General features: G+C 45.3%; 1 protein-coding gene across 1 annotated transcript in view; it reads right to left on the bottom strand.

Annotated features, from left to right (window-relative positions):
* Positions 1–3,312: 3,312 nt before the first annotated feature.
* ar (androgen receptor) overlaps positions 3,313–24,366 on the bottom strand; it is a gene marked incomplete at both ends in the record, with an annotated part of 49,804 nt that continues 28,750 nt past the window's right edge. The window contains 5 exons of the mRNA XM_083637970.1: positions 3,313–3,471; positions 3,647–3,798; positions 7,042–7,168; positions 18,233–18,381; positions 22,316–22,594. Coding sequence (XP_083494096.1) covers positions 3,313–3,471; positions 3,647–3,798; positions 7,042–7,168; positions 18,233–18,381; positions 22,316–22,594 — 866 coding nt within the window. The remainder of the gene's footprint in view (positions 3,472–3,646; positions 3,799–7,041; positions 7,169–18,232; positions 18,382–22,315; positions 22,595–24,366) is intronic.

Genomic DNA, 24,366 nt, shown 5'->3' with positions numbered 1-24,366 from the left:
CCACATTTCTGCAGGGACCACTTCCACTGCGGATACCAGCAATTATTTTCTGATCAAATAAAATTTGATAATTTAACCATGCAATACAGTAGTATCAGAAAGGCTAAATAACAACATAAGGCTTGGTTCAAAACGAACACACACACACACACACACACACACACACACACACACACACACACACACACACACACACACACACACCTGCCAACATTAGGCTGTGAAAAAGAAGACACCTTTGAAAATGTTTTTTTTCCATTGCCAAAATTTTGCCTAAATTTGGAGTGTTATTTAGCTACCTTACTGACAAGCTATTATGACATGGTTGGTACCAATCAATGCTGTAGGTCGTCGTCTAGTTTCATATGGTACCAGACATTTCATTTCATTTAATTTCGTTTAATTTAGGAACTATTTTCTTTCGACCAAACTACACCCGCTAGTTCCTACATGTAGCAGCAGCTAGCTAGTGGGGGTAGTTCGGTCAAAAGAAAATAGTTCCTAAATGAAACTGCTCACAACAAGGTCTGTGGATTATTTTGAGTAACCAGGTAATGATTTCTGGAAGGAAAGGAGACATTGCTGTTGATTTTTTAAAAGTATTTTTTGGGCGCTTTGAGCACCACAACCCGAGTGCGATCCAGTTCCATTGTATTCGAGAGAAGGCCGAAATCTCTAGGGCCAATATCTCCTAAACTCAGGCAACTAACACAATATAGATGGATAAATGAAAAAGGAAAATATGTATTTTTGATTTTAGGGTGAGCTGTCCCTTTAAGCTACTATGATGTGAGTGATTCCTCATGGAACTACTTTTTTTTTATGAAGTACATTTGATCATTTCTGAAAGCACTTGAATAGCTGGCCAGTTGTATTAAAGAGTAACTAAATTCACATATTTTGGTTTGGGGTTTAGTTACTCAAACGATTTTTTTACAAGGAGGAAACTTGAATGTGGCAAAAGCCTACAGCATTTAGGACAATGAGAAATAAGTACTTGTTTATTTCTGTCAACAAATTCTCATCACCTGTGTTCTTACTTCCTATTGTGTTTGTTAAAGGGGGACTAACCCCCTAGATATGTATCAGAACAGTGATTTGAAAATACCTATGGAAAAAACCAAGAAATGACATATGCTCTTGTCTATACCGGACTCTTTGGCTGTTCAAGTCAAGATTCTTTTTCGGAAATCGACGCCATTACAGTTTGCCTACTGCCTCAAAAATAATTTATTTGAGAGGGCCAATATCTTTATAAATATCAACAACTAGCCAACGCTGTTGGTCTGTATGGAAACAGAAAATCTGAAAATGGTTGAAAGTTATATCAATTTGGTAATTCAGTGGCGAACTAGAAATTTAATTATTTTTCTCCATGTATCTCTATGGCAGGGTGTCAAATTACGTTACGAGAGCAAAGTGACATGGGCTCGTTAACAGCAGCACACCCACAATAGGACAAACCTCTCGCTCTGGGGTAACACAATGCGAGATTTCTCTACGTCATTCCCTCGTCCAAGTTGCCATATAGTCCCTTTTTCATTTTAGTTTGGGGGCTTTTCGTGATTCTTGTTAAAAGTTGTGCAAAGGTTTTCCTCTCAGCGCAGTGCAGGCTGCGCCTCGTCCCTCCTGCCAGACCCCGGCTGGCGAAACAGCCTGCTGCATGCATGGGGCGCTCTAACCTCACGGAGCAACAAACAAACACAGACAGAAATAGCTGGTGTGCGATTTAGAGAATACAGTCTGAGATTGGGTACAGGATTGAGGGAATCCCGCATCTGTTTGCGAAGGTGCGACTGGACAGGACGCTTTTCACAGGCGGGCACAGTAGTCGGAGCGAGGCGAGTGTCTCTCAGGGCTACTCAGGGCACAGCTGCAGATTTCTCCTCCTCCTCCTCCGCGCATTCAGTCTGTCCAAAATCAATACCGATATAATCTCAGTAGGAGGGATGCAGGGAAATATAGTAGCCGATGTGTTTAGAGAAGCTTTGTCACGTTGTCACGTCGTAGTATAGCGTTATATTTTACATGTGCGCTAAACTGCGACCATATTTGTTTGCGGAAATATCAGACTGCTCTCAGAGCACAGAGAGCCCAGCTGCTGCTGGCCTGCTGCGTGCGCCCGCGGAGCTTGGGGCTCGTCCATGTTACAGTACGACTGGCCGCCTGCCTGGGCTGGAGACAGTGCTTGCAACTCGGACTGATAATATAAACATCATCATTCGAGCTTATCCAGGTAAGATATCAATAAAGTAATGACACATTCAGCGGGAAACTAACTATAATTAAGACATGTGCCAACTTTGACGACGTTTGGTTCAGTATTTTAAGAGCAAACTTCAATAGTAATAGGCTTGGAGTTCTGAGAAGCCAAAAGGGTACAGGGGGGGTAGGGGAGTAATTATCTTGAAATCCCATAGTCTTTGGGGGCACTGTGACGTCAGTGTGCCCCTAATCTCCCATTCATTTGAGAAAAAAAAAAAGCAGTGTTCGACCTTTAGAGGGCGCTTATGGCAGTTATGCTGCTGAAAAATGATACAAATGGTAAAATGGCAACAGTTTGGTGTCAAATGTGGAAATTCTGACCAGAATTCTTCACACATCACCCCCAAAGTCATATATATTGGTTAAAAGCTGAAAAAAAGTGTTTTGGGGGTTAGTTACACTTTAAGTATACAGATCCTTTCCAAAAAATTACAATATCATGGAAATACCATGGATGACCGTGGGCTTCCGCGGATTGTCAAGGAAAGACCATTCAAAAATTTGGCGGAGATTCAGAGGGAGTGGACTGAGGCTGGAGTCAGTCATAACTGAGAAGTAACTGCTGATTTTCTTCACACTATTCTAAATTCTTGAAATACTGTTTTGGGGGTTTTCTGGAGCTGTAGGCCAAAATGATGAAAAATGAAACAAATAAAGGCTAGAAATAGTTCACTTTGTCTGTAATGAATCTATAATATATGAAAGTTTCACTTTTTGAAAAGAATTATGGAAAAACTTTTCCATGATATTCCAATTTTTTGGAAAGGATCTGTATATACATTGTCAATCATGTCACATTCACTCCAGTTATATTCACATTCGCTCCAGTTGCTCCAACACAAACACTCCCCCATAGAAAGATTTTTTTAAAGAAAACAGTTCAATTATGTGTAAATGGGAGGGGAACAAACCCAAACAAGAAAATAAAATAGTTACAAAATGGGGCTAAGTACTATTACATGAAGATGTAGGGAAACAGTATATAGCCTTTTGTTGAACTTTATGGAGGCAGCCAAGAGGAGTCACTTTAGATGACCATTAATTCTTCTACTTATGAAACAAGATTGGTTTGGCCAAACCTGCCAGGATCTTTGGTACATGTACTGAGATTATTTCTGCAATCATCTCTGGAAAGCTGACCTTCGTCGGCAGTGACTGAGCATGCACAAAAAGGTCAAATGTAAACTGATGGAGTTTCCTTACAACCTGTAACAGAAGAGAGACACAGACGGGTCGGGTAGCATCATGTAGGTACATTTGTTAACCTACAATGACAGGCACTCTGATAAAGAAAACTAATATATTCATTTTAAAACATTATGCAGGACACAAGTACTACTAGATGTAACAAGAGTTGACCTGAAAGTATGTTGTTTCTTACCGGCTGTAGAGAATCCATGAGGTGGGTGAGCTGGTGGAATCTCTGAGAACAGTTGGTCTTCCTTCCATAGTTGATGAGGCGATTCAGTTCATTGATGTAGGTGAGGCGCAATTCATCAAAGTACTTCTGACTCTTCAGACCCTCAACTGGAACTGTAAAAACAAAACAAAAAATACTGTTGGTGTGTGTGTGTGTGTGTGTGTGTGTGTGTGTGTGTGTGTGTGTGTGTGTGTGTGTGTGCGCGCGCACTAAATAGCGATTAGTTTAATTTTGGACCTTCATTAGTTCTCCACATCAACAACAGCAGGGATGAAACTAGCCTCAGAACTGATCCTCCTCATTCGTTTCTCTCATTCAGGTCTAAGATGACAGCCCCACCCCCCCACCAGGCCCTACTTTTTCATACATGTAGCAATCACAATAAAACAGTACTTGCCTTAAACCCAAGGTTGTTGTTAGTTGAAACTGGCTATTCGTGTTCTTAAATATTGCATTGTTTTCAATACCATGCCATTTTTGTCATGCCAGAGCCTGTAATTTCTGTTCTTCCAGATGTGTAATTACGGGTTTCCACCCCTAGCCACAGCAGAGAGGCGGAAGAACAACGGTCATTTCCAATGGAAAAGACAGGCACGGACAAAAAAACCTCGGTATTGTCAAGCTCAACATTGTGGTGATCTACAGTACCGCCCGCCTGGTCTGCTTGGTAACGTCCTTAATGAGATGGATACCCTCCTCTCCGTCTTTCCTGAGGATGGCACTCCACTTATTCTTCTGGGTGACTTCAACATCCAGGCGGTAACCCTGCAATCTCCCCTCTTCCTTAACTTCTTCTCATGCTTCGATCTCTCCCTCTCTCTATCTCCACCCACTCATAAGGCAGGGAACCTGCTTGACCTGGTCTTCACCCGATCCTGCTGCACTTCCAACCTCACTATCACTCCTCTCCCTGTATCTGATTGTCACTTCCCATCTCCCTCCCCAACTACCAGCTCCTCTAAAGACTGCTAGAGTCAAGCCACTGCTTAAGAAACCCTCCCTAGACCCTACTGCCACCCAGAACTACTTCTCTCTTCTCTCATTCATTTCCAAAACCCTTGAACGGGCTGCTTCCGAACAATTTTCTCTCTATCTCTCCCAGAATGACCTACTGCATCCTCTACAATCTGGCTTCAAGGCTTCTCACTCTACTGAGACAGCTCTCCTTTCAGTCACTGAGGCCCTACACACTGCTATGGCCTCATCCCTCTCCTCTGTCCTTGTCCTCCTTGACTTGTCTGCAGCTTTTGATACAGTGAACCACCAGATTCTTCTCTCTACTCTCTCTGATCTAGGAATCTCAGGATCTGCACTCCCCTGGTTTGCCTCCTATCTCTCTAACCACTCATACCAGATTCTATGGCGAGGATCCCTATCCAGATCCTGTACTCTTAGCACAGGTGTGCCCCAGGGCTCAGTCCTGGGCCCCTTGCTATTCCTTCTCTATATCAGATCTCTTGGCCATGTGATCTCATCTCATGGCTTCTCTTATCACTGCTATGCTGACGACACTCAGCTCTACCTCTCCTTCCCCCCCTCAGACACCAAAATCGAGGCACGTATCGCTGCATGCCTCAAAGACATTGGTGCCTGGATGTCTGCCCACCATCTCAAGCTGAATCTTGGTAAAACAGAGCTACTCTTCCTCCCTGGGAAAGACTATCCCCTCACCGACCTTTCCATCTCCATTGACAACACTACTGTGTTTCCCTCTCAAACAGCTAAGAACCTTGGAGTGATCCTTGACAACCAGCTGTCCAACACAGCCTACATCGCAGCAACTGCCCGCTCCTGTAGGTTCTCCCTGTACAACATTCGCAAAATCCGTCAGTTTCTCACAAGGGAAGTGACACAACTCCTGGTCCAGGCACTTGTCATCTCTCGCCTGGACTACTGCAATGTTCTTCTGGCTGGGCTACCTGCCGCAGCCATCCGACCACTTCAGCTCATTCAGAACGCTGCAGCCCCTTCGGTGTTCAACCAACCAAAATTCTCTCATGTCACTCCCCTCTTCCGTGACCTTCACTGGCTTCCCATCTTGGCTCGCATCAAATTCAAGACACTGGTACTGGCCTACAGGGCAGTCCACATGTCCGCCCCTTCGTATCTGCAATCTATGGTCAAGTTCCAAACTTCGCACCGCTCCTCCACCCGTCCAGATCGCCTCGCTTTGTTATTTTGTGGTTATGGCCGAAGTGGCTGCCGCAAACCGTTTCATTTCACTTCCTGATCTGCACCGGCCACAGACAGACTAATCGTCAACACAACCCTGGCCGATTCACTCGGGGTTCAAGCGAGACTACTCTGCGTTGGTCTCGTCTACTATTAGAGGTAAGATGTGATGCATCGATATTAAATTTAGACTGTTTAATAACAATCGAAAATCTTGCTCGTAGCTGCTTTAATTAAAAAAAAAAAAAATCCTTCTCAAACCTACTAATGCTACATGTTACTTATTCCTTCTCAAACTACTTCCTACATGGTGCTAGTCTATCAAAATATCTTAGCTGTCATTGATTGTGTTGCATAGTTGTTTTCTGTACTGTTGACAAATTGTGATATTGTAAGTCGCTTTGGACAAAAGCGTCTGCTAAATAATGTAATGTAATGTAATGGTATTGAAAATGGCAACATTCAAGAACGCGAATAGCCCTTTTTGACAGACAACAACCTTGGGTTTAAGGCAAATACTATTGTATTGTGATTGCTACATGTATGAAAAAATCGGGCCTTCTTAAATGGAGCCCACAGTTGAAATCGTGGGGGTCAGCTGAAACTCTGAATGACTCTTGCTGTTTTGTTGTTACTGTTTCATTGTAGATACTTGAACTTGAGAAACAAATTAAGAGGAGGCTAGGAGCAAATCACATCTAATGAAATTACATATTTTCAATACATCTTACATGTGTATCTCTGTTTCCATTTTCTTGGCCACCATCAGCTTGACAGCATTCGTATTTGGCACGGGTACCGGCAGAGGTTTAATTAGGTCATTATGGCCGATTAAATGGGCAAAAACGGCCAATTAGTGATAGCACTACCCACAGCAGCCAGCAAGTGGCACAAAGTGCATGCACACACACACACACACACGCACACACACACACACACACACACACACACCCATACACACACACACACACAGATGTACTGTACAGTGATGGCATGCTCCAACGGGTATCAGCAATTAGTATAATAGCACTACCCACAACAGCCAGCATGTGGCACACACAGACAGACTGTTATTGCATGCTTCAACGGGTATCAGCACTAGTAATGGGTAAACAGGATAGCAGTTGTATGAGGACACCTCTGCTTGACGTTCAGTAATGTGAATGTGATGCGGCTGAACTCACTAATGCTGAGGAGCAGCAAGGCCTTCATGCAGAGGAACTCCTCCTGGGTGACTTGCAGCAGGACGAACTCCTGGGAGAGGTGTCTCATCCGTACGCAGTGCTCGTACATGGTGGACACGTGCATCCGCTGACTGCAGAGAGGCAGGAGACGAGACGTGAAGGTCAGGCTGAGATGTTTCATAATGAGTGTTCCAGTCAGAGAGGGCAAAGGCTAAATAATCGCTTTATACACCAGACACATTTTTTCTGCTGTTAGCCACGTTACAGAGCAAAGAGGCCCAGGGGTCAGATCCATCTGCGTTAATGGCATAATGAGGACACTGATGGTAAATTGTCTTTAAAATAGATATACATTTTCACAGATTCCCTTCATATACATTTTGTCTAATGTTTTAGTGAAACTTTTTAGGAAAATATCCTACTCTACTTTTACCATATTACTGTAGATATGCTGTAATTAATAGAAAGCACAATTGTTTGAGGTCAACACAGCCTTATCTATACTGAAAAAGGTTAAATAAATCAGTAGTACAATTTATTTGAAAACTAAATTTAAAATTTTGAGATGCTGTTCACTTCATCTTCAAATATCTCATTAGTTGCTTGCATAGAGACAGTCTGCATGTCTGGGAACGCCCACAAAATGTTAAACGCGATTGGGGTAAAACCGCCCATATATCTCATGGGCTGACTCACCAAAAGACGGTGCTGCAGCTCTAAACTACATGTTTGGGAGTTCTAGAGCAGAACACAAGACGTCTGCTCAGATGTGCGTTTACTGCGGTGGTTACATCCCCGATCGTGTCTGCCTGGGCTGGGCTATCAGCTAAATTCTAACTTTGCTGAATGGATAGAACGGGGGGTTTTACACCACCCTGACCACGCCCCCAGCCAGGCTGAGCCAGCTAAACCAGCGTCTATGACGAGACGTGGCCTCAACCTATACAACATGCTGTTACAAACACCTCCACTTTTCCTTCAGACAGCAAAAAGCTCAACGGTCATTCAATCCCTCATTAATTCAGTTTCTCGTTAAAATGGTCGCTTATTCCCCCTTTCTAAGGCATCAGTAATGGCAGGAGCGGCTAAGCAGCAGCTCAAAGGATGACAAATGGCACATTTAGTCCGTTAACAGTTTCTGTCCAGATTGAAAAATAGATTGGCATCTTCATTTATTTGGGGAAGAAACAAACATGGCTTGATGAGCACCAGCAACCCGGTCTAAATTCACACCCCAAATCTGTTCCACTGATCCATCACACCTCCATACAGTAGAACAGAATAAAATCCATTTCTACTGTCATAGCAAGTGCCAAAGTGTTTTTTCTCTCTCTTTTTTGTCCAATCAGTGAGGAAAAGAATGATGAATTATTGCCCTGTATTCAGAATCTGAAGCTCTCAAATGCAATCTGGCACAATTTGCTGATGACTTAGATAGGCATGATACTTTTCCGCACAGGTAGTAATAACAAAATAGAGACATTCCTCTATATAAGCATGTATTTTAAGTTTATTATAAAACACCATGGCATCAAAAATACTAAATCAGACGTTTGTTTTTTACAATAAAACAATTGAGGATGACTGGCCCTGTCTTGCAAGAGCCTGGTGGTTGGGATCAATCAATCAATCAATCAATCAAACCTTTATTTTACCAGAAAATAAAAACCCATTGAGACCGAGGTCTCTTTTTCAAGGGTGATCTGGCCAAGAAGGCAAAATTAAAAGTACACAAGTACAAAACACAGTACAAATACAAAACTTCTGTCAATAGACCACCATCTACTCAAATTGGAGAGTAATTAAGACACAAACTGTCTAAAATACAAGTGCAAATGAAACAGTATATGCTCAATATACCACAGCTGTGAGCCAATCAGATTGCTTGATTTGAGAGAGCCGTTTTATGAATGGTGGTATAGGGTGCCAATAATGTTTAATAGGAGCTCTCTACTGTGCAGACTCTATTTTTCCAGATCTAAGATGTTTTTCTTCTCTGAGTTACCAGAAAGGAAGTACATGTCTGTCTGCTGTTGAAGTTCATATTCCTTGAGGATAAAAGACAACTTTGTGCAATGACTGACTGTTGCTGATGTCTCTCTTTTCTCAGACTATAGTGCTGGCTTATGTCACTGTTAACTGCTTTTTCCTGGTAACCATATCTTTGTGCAGTGAAGCGCCACACAATATATTTTTTTCTCATCTTAAAGTTTATTTTCCACTCTGTCAGCCCATTGTTTCACATGCAGACCTTCGCTCCCTCTCCTGTGGCACGTGGACCCTAAGAAGCACAGAAGAACAGTTTTGTTAGGCCTAAAGGTTTGTGATCACACTGTCACAGGTACCCAAGCTATAATACAGTAATTAGCCAGATATAATCAAGTATAATGTTAAGATAGCCATCAATGTAGTGACACCCTATGGGTGGAATATGTAACTACGAATCTTCCGTCACACTTGGTGATTACTGACACATTGTTACAAGCAATATATTATAAAAAAAAAAGTGATTGGTTACATTGTTGCAGTTTTGTTCTGATAACTTACCTTGTCGTTCAACCAAAAGACCAAGGAGATATTGATCATTAGAGGTTGCTGACTGAAGCATTGTTTAGTTCTCCTTTGTCTTCAAAATAAATGTATTCTTTGTGTGTTCAGGCAGGTGAAATGAGCCGCGCATCATCGATGGCACGGGAAGTTAATAATGGCTCCAAGATGCCATTGTAGAAATTGCAAGGCATCCCATTACAAAGTAGTCTTGTCTCAGAAGATAAACTGTGAAAGAATAAAATATGACAGAACATTTGCAAATGACAGCAGGAATGACTCCAGGGAGCCGTTAAGAGACTGAAGAATGGTTTTCATTGGTGCAAGTGGCTCTGGCATAATCACATAATGACTTCTAAATCAAAGTACATTTGAATAGTAAATGTGAAACATGATATAAGAGCATTTTGTAGCATGCACACAAGTTTTCGTAGAAATCTATCAAAGTGAGATCAAATGTCAGCACTTTGGAATGTTTGTCACTAGGGATGTCCGATATTATCGGCCTACCGATATTATCGGCCGATATTAGCATAAAAAAATCGATATCGGAAAATATCGGTATCGGTTTTCATGCCGATTTTTTTTTTTTTTTTTTTTTAATACAGGGGGAGTCTCACTGAGAGCAATGCTCTCTTTTTCAGGAGTGCCCTGTTCACATTCACACACACATTCATACCTGGAAGCTGACCAGTACAACCACAGTCTGATCTGTTGGCCACTGAGCAGCTCCACTGGAGCGGTTGGGGTTAAGGGCCTTGCTCAAGGGCACCTCAGTGGTGGTAATGAGGGAGGGCCAAGCCTTTTCACTTTCCCCACCCAGATTTATCCTGCCGGTCCCGGGGATTGAACCGACGACCTTCTGGTCACAAGCTCGCTTCTCTAACACTTCCAACTTTAACACAACATGCATATTATATATTAAACTCTTCAGCTACATTAAGCTACATTATGTAACTTGTTACGTGAAATTTTGGTGGAAAAAAAGCCTGCTTATATCGGTATCGGTTGATATCGGTATCGGAAATTAAGAGTTGGACATTATCGGATATCGGATATCGGTAAAAAAGCCAATATCGAACATCCCTATTTGTCACTGAAGGGAACAACCTCCTGGAGAAGTGGCTGAAGTTTGTACAGATCAGCTACATTTTGTCTGATTTTACACAAAATATTAGACAATTTGCCTTTACAAATGTCCCAACATATGAATCCCAAAAATATTTTTTCCAAAAGGATCCAGACAATGTTGTTTTGACAGATATATCAAGTATATTGTAGCGAATCAGCAGTACACACATAGTGGTGAGCAATGGTAGTGTCTCCACTACAGATAGGAACTGTGTGGGGGAGTGTTATGTTGGGGAGCACTATGCTGTGGGACCACTTCCGGACGGAGACTGAGCATGTGCAGTCAGTCTCCGCGCACTGCCTAAGGGGAAGCTGCTATCTATGAGCATGACAACAGCGGAGAGTTGTGAATATGAATAACTGTGAATAAAGAACCTGTACCAGCAAGAAGCCTCTGCCTCGTGAAGTATCAGGAACGCTACATTGGCGTCAGAAGTTTAAAACGGTGAATTACCTCCAGAATCGGCAAGATGGTTAACAAGTTCCTGAAGAGAGAGAAGCAAAGACTCAAGCGGGAGGCGGGAAGAGAAAGAGCCGGGGCGGACTACCAAGCACCCGAGGAGAAAGAAGACGGGGTAGACGCGGCCGCTACCACAGAGATCCAGGCGGGGATAGCAGCAGCAAGCCTGGGGTTTGTGATGATAAAATCCGAACTAAACGGCGATATCCCCGTAGCCACGGAAGCTACCCCGCGGCTCAAAGAGGCTAGCAGGCGGGCTAACGAGGCGGCGGAGAGAGCGGAAGAGCCGAGGCCGGTGAGAGTGAAGATCGAGCGGGTTGACAACACCGCTGTAGCAATGGAGGCTGTGCCACGGCCCGGTGAAGCTAGCCGGAGAACCGGAGACAAAGACGAGACACGGGTCGAGGAGACGAAGGACGGCGGGCGGCGAGGAAGAAAGGAAATCACCCCGCCAAAATTCAACGGTAAAGGCGAATGGGAGCCATATTGCACAATGTTCAACGTAGCAGCGGAAATGAATGGCTGGTCGAGGGGAGAGAGAGCCAGTCATCTGGTAATGTCACTCGAGGGTGAAGCTATAACATGTGTAGCAGCAATGGCAGATACCAAAGACTTAGACGTGGTAATGGCGGCCCTGAGGAGGCGTTTCGGACGATGCAAAGAAGAAGGCATTATGGTCGCAGAACTGTGTAACAGGCGTAGACGACCAGGGGAGTCGCTGCGGGCGCTAGCCACAGACATTGAGATCCTCAGCCGGCGTGTATACAGCCGGCTGCCGCCAGAAGCACTGGACGAGCTAGCCCGAAACTACTTCGTCCAGGCTATCGCGCCGCGAGGGCTACGAGAGCAAGTAATGCTGCAACGGCCAAAGACACTAGAAATAGCGCTAGAGCTGGCGTTTGAAAGAGAGACAGTAGAGGGCTGGACCATGAACAGCGAAGAGGGGAGAGCTGTCCCCGTAGTGAGAATGGCAGCGGAAAGCCCGATACAAGAAGAGCCAGCGTGGAAGACGGCTTTGGCAGAACAAGGCAACATGGTGAAAGAACTGTCCGAGTCAGTACAACAACTCAAAGAACAACTGCTCCGCAGAGCGACACTGCAGCCCAACCCCGCTCGACAGCCCACCCAGCGGAACAACAGCTGGGCTAGAGGGAGCATGATCTGCTGGGGATGTGGGCGTCCCGGTCATCGGGAAGCAGACTGCCGCCGGAGAACGTGGAACCAGGGAAACGGTACGGGGCCCGTCCAGATGGGGCGAGACGGGTCTACGATGCCACAGTCCCCGTAGCCACAGCGTCGCAGGAGGGAGCCCACCGACAGCAACAGAGAGGTGGGGCTCCGCCGTGCCCCGAAGTAGACGACATCGCCGGAGCTGTCAACATGCAGAGCGGGCCGCGCGCGATGAACGGCTGCCATGTTCCAGCCTACCTACAAGGGAGATACTGCGCCGCCCTGGTGGACACGGGGTGTACGGCGACGCTGGTGAACGTCAACATGATGCCCGAGGGGATGCGCCTGGAGCAGCCAGCAGCACAGCTGCTAAGAACAGTGTCCGGTGAGTTAATGCCAATGAGGGGGAGGGGACACGTAATGATAACAGTGGGGAGACAGACAGTGGACTTTCCGGTGTGGGTGGTAGAAATGGCGGGGCCTTGCATCCTGGGGGAAGACTACTTAACGATGAACAAATGCACAGTAGACCTAGGAAGAAGCACATTGACATTTGCAGAAGGAACGGTAGTCCAAATGAGCCAACCGCCCACCGTTCCAAGGGAACGGCCTAACGTTAACAACATCACCGTGTACCGCGTCACCGTAGAGCATGAACCCCACCTAGCAGACCCAGCCCCCCCCCAAAACCACGCCCCTAGCCCACCTCCAAACACTTGCCCTCAGCCAATGCAACAGGCAGAGGGAGAGAGAGAGAGGTTAGAAATGCTCAGGACACTACACCAACGTCAGAGCGAGGGGTTAGAACCACAACAGAGCGACGAACTGTGGAGAGTACTAGAAGAGTACAAAGACATTTTCGCGATGACGGACGATGAACTAGGCTGCACTCACCTGGTAGAACACCAAATAGACACTGAAGGGGCGCGGCCCATCAGATCATATCCCCGTCGAATTCCAGCAGCAAGAAGAGATATAGCGAACGAAGCTGTAGAAAACATGCTGAGGGCAGGGATCATCGAGCCGTCAGAGAGCCCATGGGCATCGGGAGTAGTGTTGGTAAAAAAGAAAAATAGCGCAAAGATGCGATTTTGCGTAGACTATAGAGGGTTGAACAAAGTGACAAAAAAAGACGCGTACCCGATGCCCGTCATCGAGGAGCTACTAGACATAGTGGGGGAGTCAGCCTGGTTCTCCTCCCTAGACCTCCGCAGTGGGTACTGGCAGGTGCCCCTCTGCGACGATGCCAAGCCAAAGACCGCCTTCCGCACCGAGAGAGGACTGTGGCAGTTTCGAGTACTCAGTTTCGGGCTGTGTAACGCACCCGCAACGTTCGAGCGGTTAATGGAGAAACTGCTGGGGGACATTCCCCAAACAGAATGCGTCGTATACTTAGATGACATCTTGACACACGGGGGCTCGTTTCAGGCAGCGGTGGGAGCATTGCGAAAGGTCCTACAGAAAATAGCAGCGGCGGGTCTAAGGCTACACCCAGATAAGTGCCACTTCCTGAAGAAGAGGGTAGAGTTCTTGGGACATGGCATCGGCGAGGGGGGCATCCGCACTCTAGAGGAAAAAACACGGGCAGTCTCAGAATGGCCCACCCCCAGAGACAAAAGTGAACTCGAGAGCTTCGTAGGGTTAGCATCCTACTACAGGAAGTTTGTAAAAGGATTTTCTCACATCGCAGAGCCACTGTTCCGGCTTAAAGAAAAGAACACAGACTTCGACTGGACAGCAAAATGCCACCTAGCGTTCGAAACCCTCAAGAAAGCGCTGACCAAGACCCCCGTGCTTAGAGCACCAGACCCCGCACTGCCGTTCCTATTAGACACTGATGCCAGCAATGGAGGTATGGGGGCCGTGCTGTCCCAGGCAGGGCCGGAGGGGGAGCAGGTGGTGGGGTATTTCAGTAAGACGTTTGATAAGACAGAAAGAAACTACTGCGTCACACGCCGGGAGCTCCTAGCAGTCGTAGAAGCACTGAGACACTTTAGATACTACCTCCTGGGACAGCCTCAGTTCACCATACGGACCGACCACTCAGCGCTGCAGTGGTTGTGGTCCTTCCGGGAGCCGGAGGGACAGGTGTGCCGCTGGTTAGAGAGAATGGCGGACTATAACTTCACCATAGAGCACAGAGCAGGGAGACACCACGTAAATGCAGATGCCCTGTCACGACGACCCTGCGCGGAGAGGGGGTGTGTGTACTGTGAGAAGAGAGAGGGGAGAGAGAGGGAGCTCCAAGAAGACGCTAGAGTCTGCCCTAACCACACGGGAGATGGGCCAGTGTGCAAGACACTGCGGATGGCAGAAGCAGCAGATTGGAAGGGCCACCAGGAAAACGACAGGGAGCTGTCACCAGTGCTGCAGTGGGTAGAAGCGGGCCAGAAGCCGCAATGGGAGGAGGTGGCGGGGGCCACCGACACAACCAAAGGGCTGTGGGCAGGGTTTGACACCCTGAGATTGAACAGTGGAGTGCTGATGAAGTGCTGGAAAGAGCCAGCAACGGGAGAAAACAAGTGGCGAAAAGTAGTGCCAACGACACTGAGAGATGAGGTGTGCAGGAGCTGCCATGGGACAGTAGGGGCGGGCCACTTTGGGGTGAGCAAAACCCTCCGTCGCATCAGACAAGGCTTTTATTGGGGGAGGATGAGGAGAGACGTACAGGACTTCTGTCGGCGCTGCGACCTCTGCGCGGCGTACAAAGGGCCATTAGACCAGTCTCGCGCCCCGCTCCAACAGCTAGCAGCAGGAGCCCCCATGGAGAGGGTAGGGGTAGACGTGATGGGGCCGTTTCCACGCTCAGAGAGTGGAAATCGATACGTCCTAGTAGCTATGGACTACTTTACAAAATGGCCAGAGGCATACGCGCTGCCCGACCAGGAGGCGGGGACGGTGGTCGACGCACTAGTCACAGGCATGTTCAGTAGGTTCGGAGCACCAGAGACCCTACACAGTGACCAAGGAAGAAACTTCGAGTCACGAGTGTTCGCCACCATGTGCGAGAAACTGAACATTAGAAAGACACGGACCACAGCATTGCACCCCCAGAGCGATGGCCTAGTAGAAAGATTCAATAGGACACTGAAAAAGCAGTTGGCCATCCTCACGGAGGAGCACCAGAGGGACTGGGACACGCACCTGCCTCTCATCCTCATGGCCTACAGATCCGCAACACACGAGTCCACCTCCTGCACACCCGCCCTGCTCATGTTAGGTCGAGAACTGCGGACACCAGCAGAAATGGCGTTCGGCAAGCCACCGGATGCACTGGACGCTCCCCCGGGGAGAGAGTATGCCAGGAGGCTACAAGATCGATTAGAGTCCGCTCACAACTTCGCTCGGACCCAGCTAGAGAAAGCGGGCATGAGACAAAAAAGGAACTATGATGTGAGGGCAAAGGGAAACCATTTCCAGGGGGGGGGAGTTGGTGTGGGTGTACACACCCCGGAGAAAAAAAGGGCGTAGCCCTAAACTGGACTGTCACTGGACAGGCCCATGCAGGGTGATGGAGAGAATGGGGGAGGTGGTGTACCGGGTGCAGATGCCACTTGGTGGCAAGAAGGTACTCCACAGGGACAGGTTGGCCCCATACCGGGGGGGGTGCACCCTTCCCCCAGATCTCGGCCGCCCAGCGGTTTCACTTAGACAGAGTGAAAGAAGGAATCGGTTTCCACAGAGAGGGGCGTCCGGCCATGACCGGGCGGGCCCCACTCAGAGACTTGAAGCACCAGAGACACTGCAGGTGGGGTCAGGCCCACCGGCAGGTTCACAGAGACTAACACGGCCACGGAGAGAGCCAAGGGCTCCAGGACATTTGAGCAACTTCGAGTTGTACTAAAAAAAAAAAAAAAAAAAAAAAAAAAATGAGGAGGAGATGGTGGTTGGAAGTGTTATAATGAAAAATGAATGATGTGTATGGCATGAGATATTGTGGGGAGGAGACGTGGGAAAAGCCTGAGATGGAAACGTAAGATGTGGTTAAAAAACAAAGAACTGTTAAAAAGAAAAAAAAAGATGCTGGGAGTGTTGGTACAGGGGAGGTGTGATGTGGTGTCAACGTGGGCGTTGACCTTATTGTTGGGCGGGGAGTATGTAGCGAATCAGCAGTACACACATAGTGGTGAGCAATGGTAGTGTCTCCACTACAGATAGGAACTGTGTGGGGGAGTGTTATGTTGGGGAGCACTATGCTGTGGGACCACTTCCGGACGGAGACTGAGCATGTGCAGTCAGTCTCCGCGCACTGCCTAAGGGGAAGCTGCTATCTATGAGCATGACAACAGCGGAGAGTTGTGAATATGAATAACTGTGAATAAAGAACCTGTACCAGCAAGAAGCCTCTGCCTCGTGAAGTATCAGGAACGCTACAATATCAAATATATCACTGTTGTCGACAGCAACACGTGATTTTACTGATAGGTGTCAATTGTATGCTATCAAAAAAGAAAAACGATGATTGGAATAGCTCTAACAGTTAGATTATGTTCCCACTTCCCATTGGGTCATATTTGGATGCATACAGACAGCTGGTTCAGCCTACATGCTAAAGGCGGACTAATGGACTTAGACTAACAACTCATTGGGTAGAAAACTCTGATTTTCAACCTTTTCATCAGTGAAGCACACGCCGATGAAACCAAACCACAAACAAACCACACAACTTACTGATTATGTACAAATGTCACAAATGTTTCAACCTTTTCACCAGTCCCATGAAACTAAATAAAACAAATAAACAAAACACAAATGAATGGTTATGTAAAAATGTCACAAAAGGTTAATATGATCAAGCTGTGGGATTTGGTAAAAATGCATTCGCATAGACAAAAAAGCTTGATAATATTAAATGTAATTTAATGCATTATTTATATAAGTTAGACACTGATTTCTTAACATATTTGAGCAGCAGTTCAAGCGACATTCACTCTGGGGAAACGGCTGCCAGTGCTGCGACAGAGGTTTAGAAACACAGACACGAAACGCTGCCCGAATGTACTACGTTCATTGTGTGCTTGACAACTGCAGGAGCAAGCCAACACTGATCATGAGATAGCTTTTAAACTGATTACAAGGAGATTTGCACAAATGCACATGTATTCAATTGTTATAATGATTACTGTCTGCATGTCTTATCTTGAAGAATAAAATCTGCAGGTAAAGTTGGCCACCTGGTTAGCTATAGCTATACCATTCTGTACTAACAACTCCAATTGTTGACTGTGCAACATCTGGCAGATGCACTTAGCAATGCTAAGGTGTGTAACGTGCTGCTCCCTCAACATCCACACTCTACCCTTTCACAGAAGCAAACGTCTCCCTGTGCTCAGTGGAACAGGGAGAACATGCAAACTCCTCACAGAAAGGCCCTTTTCATGAGATGGCCCACCTGGGCAGTGGGCACTAGGCCCCAGGGCCATGGGGAGACATACCCCCAGTGCCAACAACGTCCCAGGCGAGAATTGAACCCAGGAACTTCTTGCTGTGAGGCGAGAGTGTGAGGCAAGGATGCTACCACTGTGCTCCCGTAGGGACTAACACAAAATATATTTATGGATTAGTTTCATTTAGTTCCACAAATCTAAGGATTTATTTTGTATAACAAATATTAACACCCTAATCCAAACAGACTTCACTATAGTTGCTGTCTGTGATAAGTAATACTGTATTCAGATTTGAATCGCACACTACCAGTTTAACTCACCAGGGCTGTACGAGGAGAGAGAGAGAGAGAGAGAAAGAGAGAGAGAGAGAGAGAGAGAGACTTCTGTGTTATGTGTAACAGCCAACAGTTTACTTACTGCGGGTGATCTCTGTGTCCTTCTCATAAGATAATATAGGAAAGGAAATATAATTGAATTTGGGATTTCACAGCTGCACATACTCATTGAACACCAGATCAGGGGCGAAGTACAGCATCCTGCCATTTACATTCTTGTAGGATCTCCATCCCAAGGCAAACACCATCACGCCCATCCAGGAATACTGAATGACAGTCATCTGGTCGTCCACATGGAGATTTCGAAAACCTGGGGACAAGATTCAGAGTCATTAATCTGGGCATTGGCAATCAGAGAACTAAGGCACAAGCATTGAAACAGGAGCCTGCTGGATGCAGCCTGCTGGATGCAGCTTGCTGGATGTTGCTATGCTGTGAGACAAACATTTGCAAGGCTTTTAAGACTTTATGGGCTCTATTCTCCCACAGGCCATCGGCGCTATTACGGGCCTTAACCGCAAAAAAACGTGCCTTGCGCCTGTTTCGGCAAGATAGCAATAGGCTTTAGGCTGCCAAATGCGCTTTAGGCCGAATGGGCGTGGCGCAGTCCCAAAGTGGGCGTGTCGGCGCTAAATACCAGCCTAGTGATATCTTGGGACCTGGCCTACATTTAGCGCTTTGCGCTTTTGAAAAGCAGGCCTATTCTTTGCCTTCACTGCTTCTTCTCTGTCACCCTTCTCTCTCTCTCTCTCTGAGTTCCCAGCATGCATTGTGTTTCTTCATTTCGCTACTAAATAGCCACCAAATGAGCCAAAATAGATATAAAAGGTAGTTCTAAATTAATGTGTAATGGTAACACAGCCTGCCATTGTCAACATTTCAATATTGGACCAAATAAAACATCGAAATGAAAACACCACCCTATGTGAAACATATATGTCCTCCTGGGCCTATATATACCCCTTGTCGAGTTAACGTGATTTAGAGAAGTAACAGCGGAACGCGCTTCGGAACGCGCTTCTAATGGCATCTGCTATACTGTGATGTCCCTCCAATAACTTGGCCCTATTTCACATTTAGTTTTACAATAAAAACACATTTATGCAATGACTTGACATAATGTAGGGTATATTTATGTGCATCATCCTTCCTGCAGCAGGCGAGAGAAAATGATATCTTTCTGGACAAACTTTCACCAATCTAATAGGCTATATTTTTCTAGCTGATGCATAGAACATTATTTTCACTTTGATCTTGCTATAGTGTAGCGTATTTACATGCTTGCAGTAGGCTATTTAAACTGCAGTTAGATTGGTTTGAGAAGCATCATAATATGGAATAATAGCCGATATATGGAGACAGACGGGATGAAGGGAGGTGGGGGGGGGGGGGGATCAGAGGCTTGGGTTTCGTCTGGTTTTGCGGGACCAGTGGAATTGGAGCTAAAAAGGCAAGCGTGCCATTCGTTTATTGCACTTATCCAATGAGCATGACGGTGCATAATTTTACGCCTAAAAGGCGTGGTTGTAATGCTTTGGGCTGCATCTAGCGCCAGCACGACGATATCAAGTGCGCCTGTCCACGCCCACTGCTTTGATCTGCGCCTGCCGCTCGGCCTAGAAACTGCGCCGATGCAACGATAGGGGCCTATATGTATTTATATTGTGACATTTAGAAGTTCAGAAATAGGAAAAATGTCAGACATTAATCATTAGTTATAGACCAAATAAGAAAATGCCAAACCTTTACATGTATTATTATACTTTATAAAATGGCTCTCTCAAATCAAGCAATCTGATTGGTTCACAGCCATTGTATAATTCCAGTAACCGAGTTCAATAACCCATGGCCATGGGTTATTGGTTGCCATGGCAACTCTCTTACTAAGAGAGTAATAATAAGGCTTACCTCAAATGACAACGTAGAAAGAAAAAAAATGGCGGAGACAGCTGTCAGATCCTTGTGAATCGATCTTCGCTTATAACTTTACTAATACTTCGCAGAAAATGATGTTTTGTACAAGAATAGATGCGGGCTAATGTCTTCTTTGCAAAAGAAAGGCTGTTAACTCCGCATTTAACCCCGCATTTAACCCCGTAACGTTAGTTGGTGTCGGGCAAGCCCTGAGAATGCAACCTGAGTATGCTTCAAGTCTTTGTACAATGAGTCATTATGGACGCATGATGGCGCAACTCTCTTACTAAAAGGCTTTGAAAACAAAATGGCGGAGACACCTTTCAGATCCTTGTGAATCGATCTTCGCTTATAACTTTACTAATACTTCGCAGAAAATGATGTTTTGTACAAGAATAGACGCGGGCTAATGTCTTAACCCCTCTCTCGCGCGCCCTCACTCTTAACCCCGCATCTCTAAATAAGACGTAACGTTACTTGGTACAGCTCTGGTGTCGGACTTTGCAAAAAGCTTTCAGGTTCGCAGCAAGCGCCAGGATTGGCCAATGTCGACTTCAGTCTCCAGAACGATCCAATCAAATCACCCGCAGGTCTATCTTCTTGCTAGAGGTCCCGCCTTACAGTAGTGTTTCAACTGACTCTCAGAATACCATGCCAGTCGGACTTATAGTGTTATTATTATTATATTATTATACTTGGAACCCTTTTATAAAAGCAATATAGCACTCGAGCAGCGTGTGTTGTGGAATATATCCCCCTGCTCAGTTGTTATCCCACGAGGCCGCACAACTGATCAGGGGGATATATTCACCACAACACACTTGCTCTCGTGATATATTGCTTAAATATAAATTGAGGGCACCCTGGGATCAATAGATATAGACAATGAAAAACACCAAATCAGGAAAGGGGGAGGAGCTTAAAACAACAACATTTGACAGGAAATTCTCACCTGAGTTCAGTGAGCCATCATTCAGATGAATAAAAAATAAACCATTGAAAAACAGCCAAACAGGAAAGAGGGAGGGGCTTACATTACAAATCAATGCCACTTTGGGATGAATAGATATAGATAATCAAAACCAGCACAAAATGTTCTGAAATTTTCAAACCAAGGTTGGTTGAACCTACAGAAGCTGCTGGTCACAGCTGGAAAAAAGGGGCAAAGTGTAACAAAAGAGTCGGTTCACTGCATCATGCCACACATTTTAGCTCTTTATCATTATACAATGACAACCTCATGACTCCTTCCTCATTACCTCTAGCCTGGGTAAACCCATCCCCCACGTGACCTGCTACATTACCTCCACCAACAGAGTTGGCAAGGATGTTTTCAGCCCCATTTGTCTATGAGGCCATTTACACCTGGCATTAACATGCGTTTTCTGCCATCAGATTGCAATCAGATTGTGCTTGACCACATTAGCCTGATTTAATTTACACCTGGCGTTAACATGCGTTTTGGGTGATCAGATTGCAATCTGATGGCAATTTCATCACCCAAAATGGTCTGTCCTCTCAATCTGCATACAGTTGCTGTATCTAGATTGAGAGGACACATTGCATTTACACTTGTGTTCAATGTGTACACAATGCGTCCCTGACGACCTCCGGAGGGGGTTTGGCCGATCAGATTGCAATCCATCTTCAATGTGTCTTGGGGGCGTTTACACCTGTACTTTCAAGTGGTCAAGCACAATCTGATTGCAATCTGGATGGCAGAAAACGCATGTTAATGCCAGGTGTAAATGGCCTCTGTCTGTCTGTCTGTCTGTTGGTCTGCACTGCAGGATATCGTAAAAGTTCTGAATGGATTTGCACTTTGCACTGATTAACTTTCCACACCCACTGACCAAAAGGGGGCGTGGTAATGGGAGTGGTCAATCACAAAAAGACGTCTAACTTCCAAACACCACAAAACTTTGTAGAAAGGTTGGCAGAGATATGCAGGAGTGCCCTCTAGTTATTTACTGTTGTCATATTTGTCCCCACTTTTCTGTTCTTAAATTAAAATCCCTGAAAGCACTAGTGTCTCAAGCCAGACTATCGCTTCCACAATGTTTGAATGCTCCAGAGACAGTCTGTACTTCAGACCATTCAAATTTGGCCAGAGGAAGTTGTCATCTTCCAAAGAAAAAAAAATCGCTTCAGAATGGAAGGAAGTTCGATATTATTATTATTCGATATAAACAAAACCGAGGCCAAACCCCCCTTCCCCCTACCCCCCCAAGACGGCAGACGGGTAGGCGGAAGCATTTGCAACTTGCGGGACCCCATGCATCCATCTGTTTGAAGAGACTATGAAAGCACTCAAACCAATGTCATCATACCTGGCAAGCCTTTTGCCCATTTGACCACTTTGACCAGTTGTCTCTCGCCGAGCTCGTTGAGGCTGGTGAGCAGGGTATGGGCGGAGTCGGGCTGGCCGTGGTCGTGTCCGGCGTTCACCACCTCCGGCTCAATCGACTCCAGGATGCTGAGGAACACCAGCTGGGAGTGGAAGGTAAGGCTGGACACAGGAGACATGCACTGGAAAGCCTCTGCAGGGTCCTGAACAGGAGCCTCGTCCTCTGGGTTTTTCAGTTGTCTGATCTTCTTTAGCTTATGGGCTGCAAACAAAGAAGACAACAAAAGAAGTTAAAAGAGTGTAAATCATAATCAGAATAACTTTATTCATCCCCAAGGGGAAATTGAGCCATGCTGCAGTTGCTCATACTCAGGTAGGGGGAGAAATATAAACACCAAAACATTATGAGAGCCACAGGAATAGACCATAAAAACAATAAAATATGATATATTCCTATGCATGATCTATTCTATTGCTAAGCAGTGGTTCTCAAACTTTTTTGGCTTCAGTACCCCCTTTCCCTGATTTCTGAATCCAAATACCCCCTTTACCCAACTTCAACATTTTGCTTATGAAACTGCAAGAGAAAACTATAGCATAATGATGCATTGAATGAATAATAACCCACCTTTTGAAGAATGTAACCTTACAAAATAAGAAATGGAGTGAAAGAGTTGCAATTAGTGCCTCCTGAGCAGACTTATTTTAACGTTTCATTTATTTTCATGATATATTCTTACATTTTTATATTTCCCCCTTTTTCTCAAGTACCCCCTGTAGTACCTCCACGTTTGGGTACCACTGGTGTAAAGCGATGGCATTTGATTACTAATGACCATTTTACTCCTCTGTCAGGTTAAAGAACTTATCCACAATCTTAGGCAAGATGTGTGCTCCTGTCTCTGATCTAAATTGTGATTTTTTTTTATATATATATTTACCGTACTATTTTTTTTATTTCCTACTGCATTGTATGTTTACTGTGTAACCCCTGCTGCCATTTCTTGAACATGCAAACTCAGCACAGAGATGGCCAGGAATCGAACCTGTGGCATCTTCTAGTTGTGAGGTGACCAGAAAGCAGCGAGCTGCAGTGCAGAGAATTTGTGCACTTCCATATTCTGAGTCATCTGTCAAAAATGTTTCATTTTGTAGCCATGGTTTTCAATTCATCTTTTAAAGGCAGCATCCATTTTAGTTTTGTAACCAGCATGGGTAACCCAACAATACAATCCCAACCCAGATCTACTAATAGCGAAATATCCTAGATATGAAATGATATCCCATTTGGAAGAAAACTCTTGAACAGATGAGGCCCATCTGGTAGAAAGGCCAGTGGTCCTTGTATGTGAGTCCTTGCTGCTTCAAAACGGCATGTGACTTAGAAATACATGCATGAATGATTTTTTTTGACATTTGCATTAGCTTTTGCAGTTATTAGAGCAAGTGCTGAAAATATATGATTGAAATATACAGATTTGCATGATTAGGTTTGCATTCCTTTATGTACAGGAAGGCATATAATAAGGAACGAGACAGAAAACACCAACAGAAATGTATGAACATCCTGCTCCCAGATCCCCAGTAATGACAGAACCACCATTTATTTTCCCACAGAAGTTGCAGATCATAAGGTGGATGCTCCACTTGACAACCTGCAGTTACAAACCCAATTGGCTCTGTGCCTTTGATTCTGTCCTGACAATACATGGCAATCTCCTCCACCAAATCTGACTCAAGTATTCTATCCTGCTAATCAGTTGCCAAATATCACTGTCACTAAATCACTACACAAATCTTGGCAACCAAACATCCATCATCCATCAATCATTCACTTTTTTTATTTTTTTTATTGCGTGACCCCAAACAAGAAGCAGATTAACCCAAGTGTAACCATTTTTCTTTCAGAATCTGAAGTCATACATCTTTTAAAATAAGTGAACTGTATTTGTGGTTGAACTTATTTCATAATAAATGTCTAGTTAGTAGCTTTAGAAGTCCCAGGTCTACTGAAACAAAATGTAAAAGTTAGCA

Source organism: Poromitra crassiceps (genome assembly GCF_964638095.1).
Source record: "Poromitra crassiceps genome assembly, chromosome: 1".
In the NCBI taxonomy this organism is placed as follows: domain Eukaryota; kingdom Metazoa; phylum Chordata; class Actinopteri; order Beryciformes; family Melamphaidae; genus Poromitra; species Poromitra crassiceps.
This window is presented reverse-complemented; position numbering and strand designations above follow the sequence as displayed.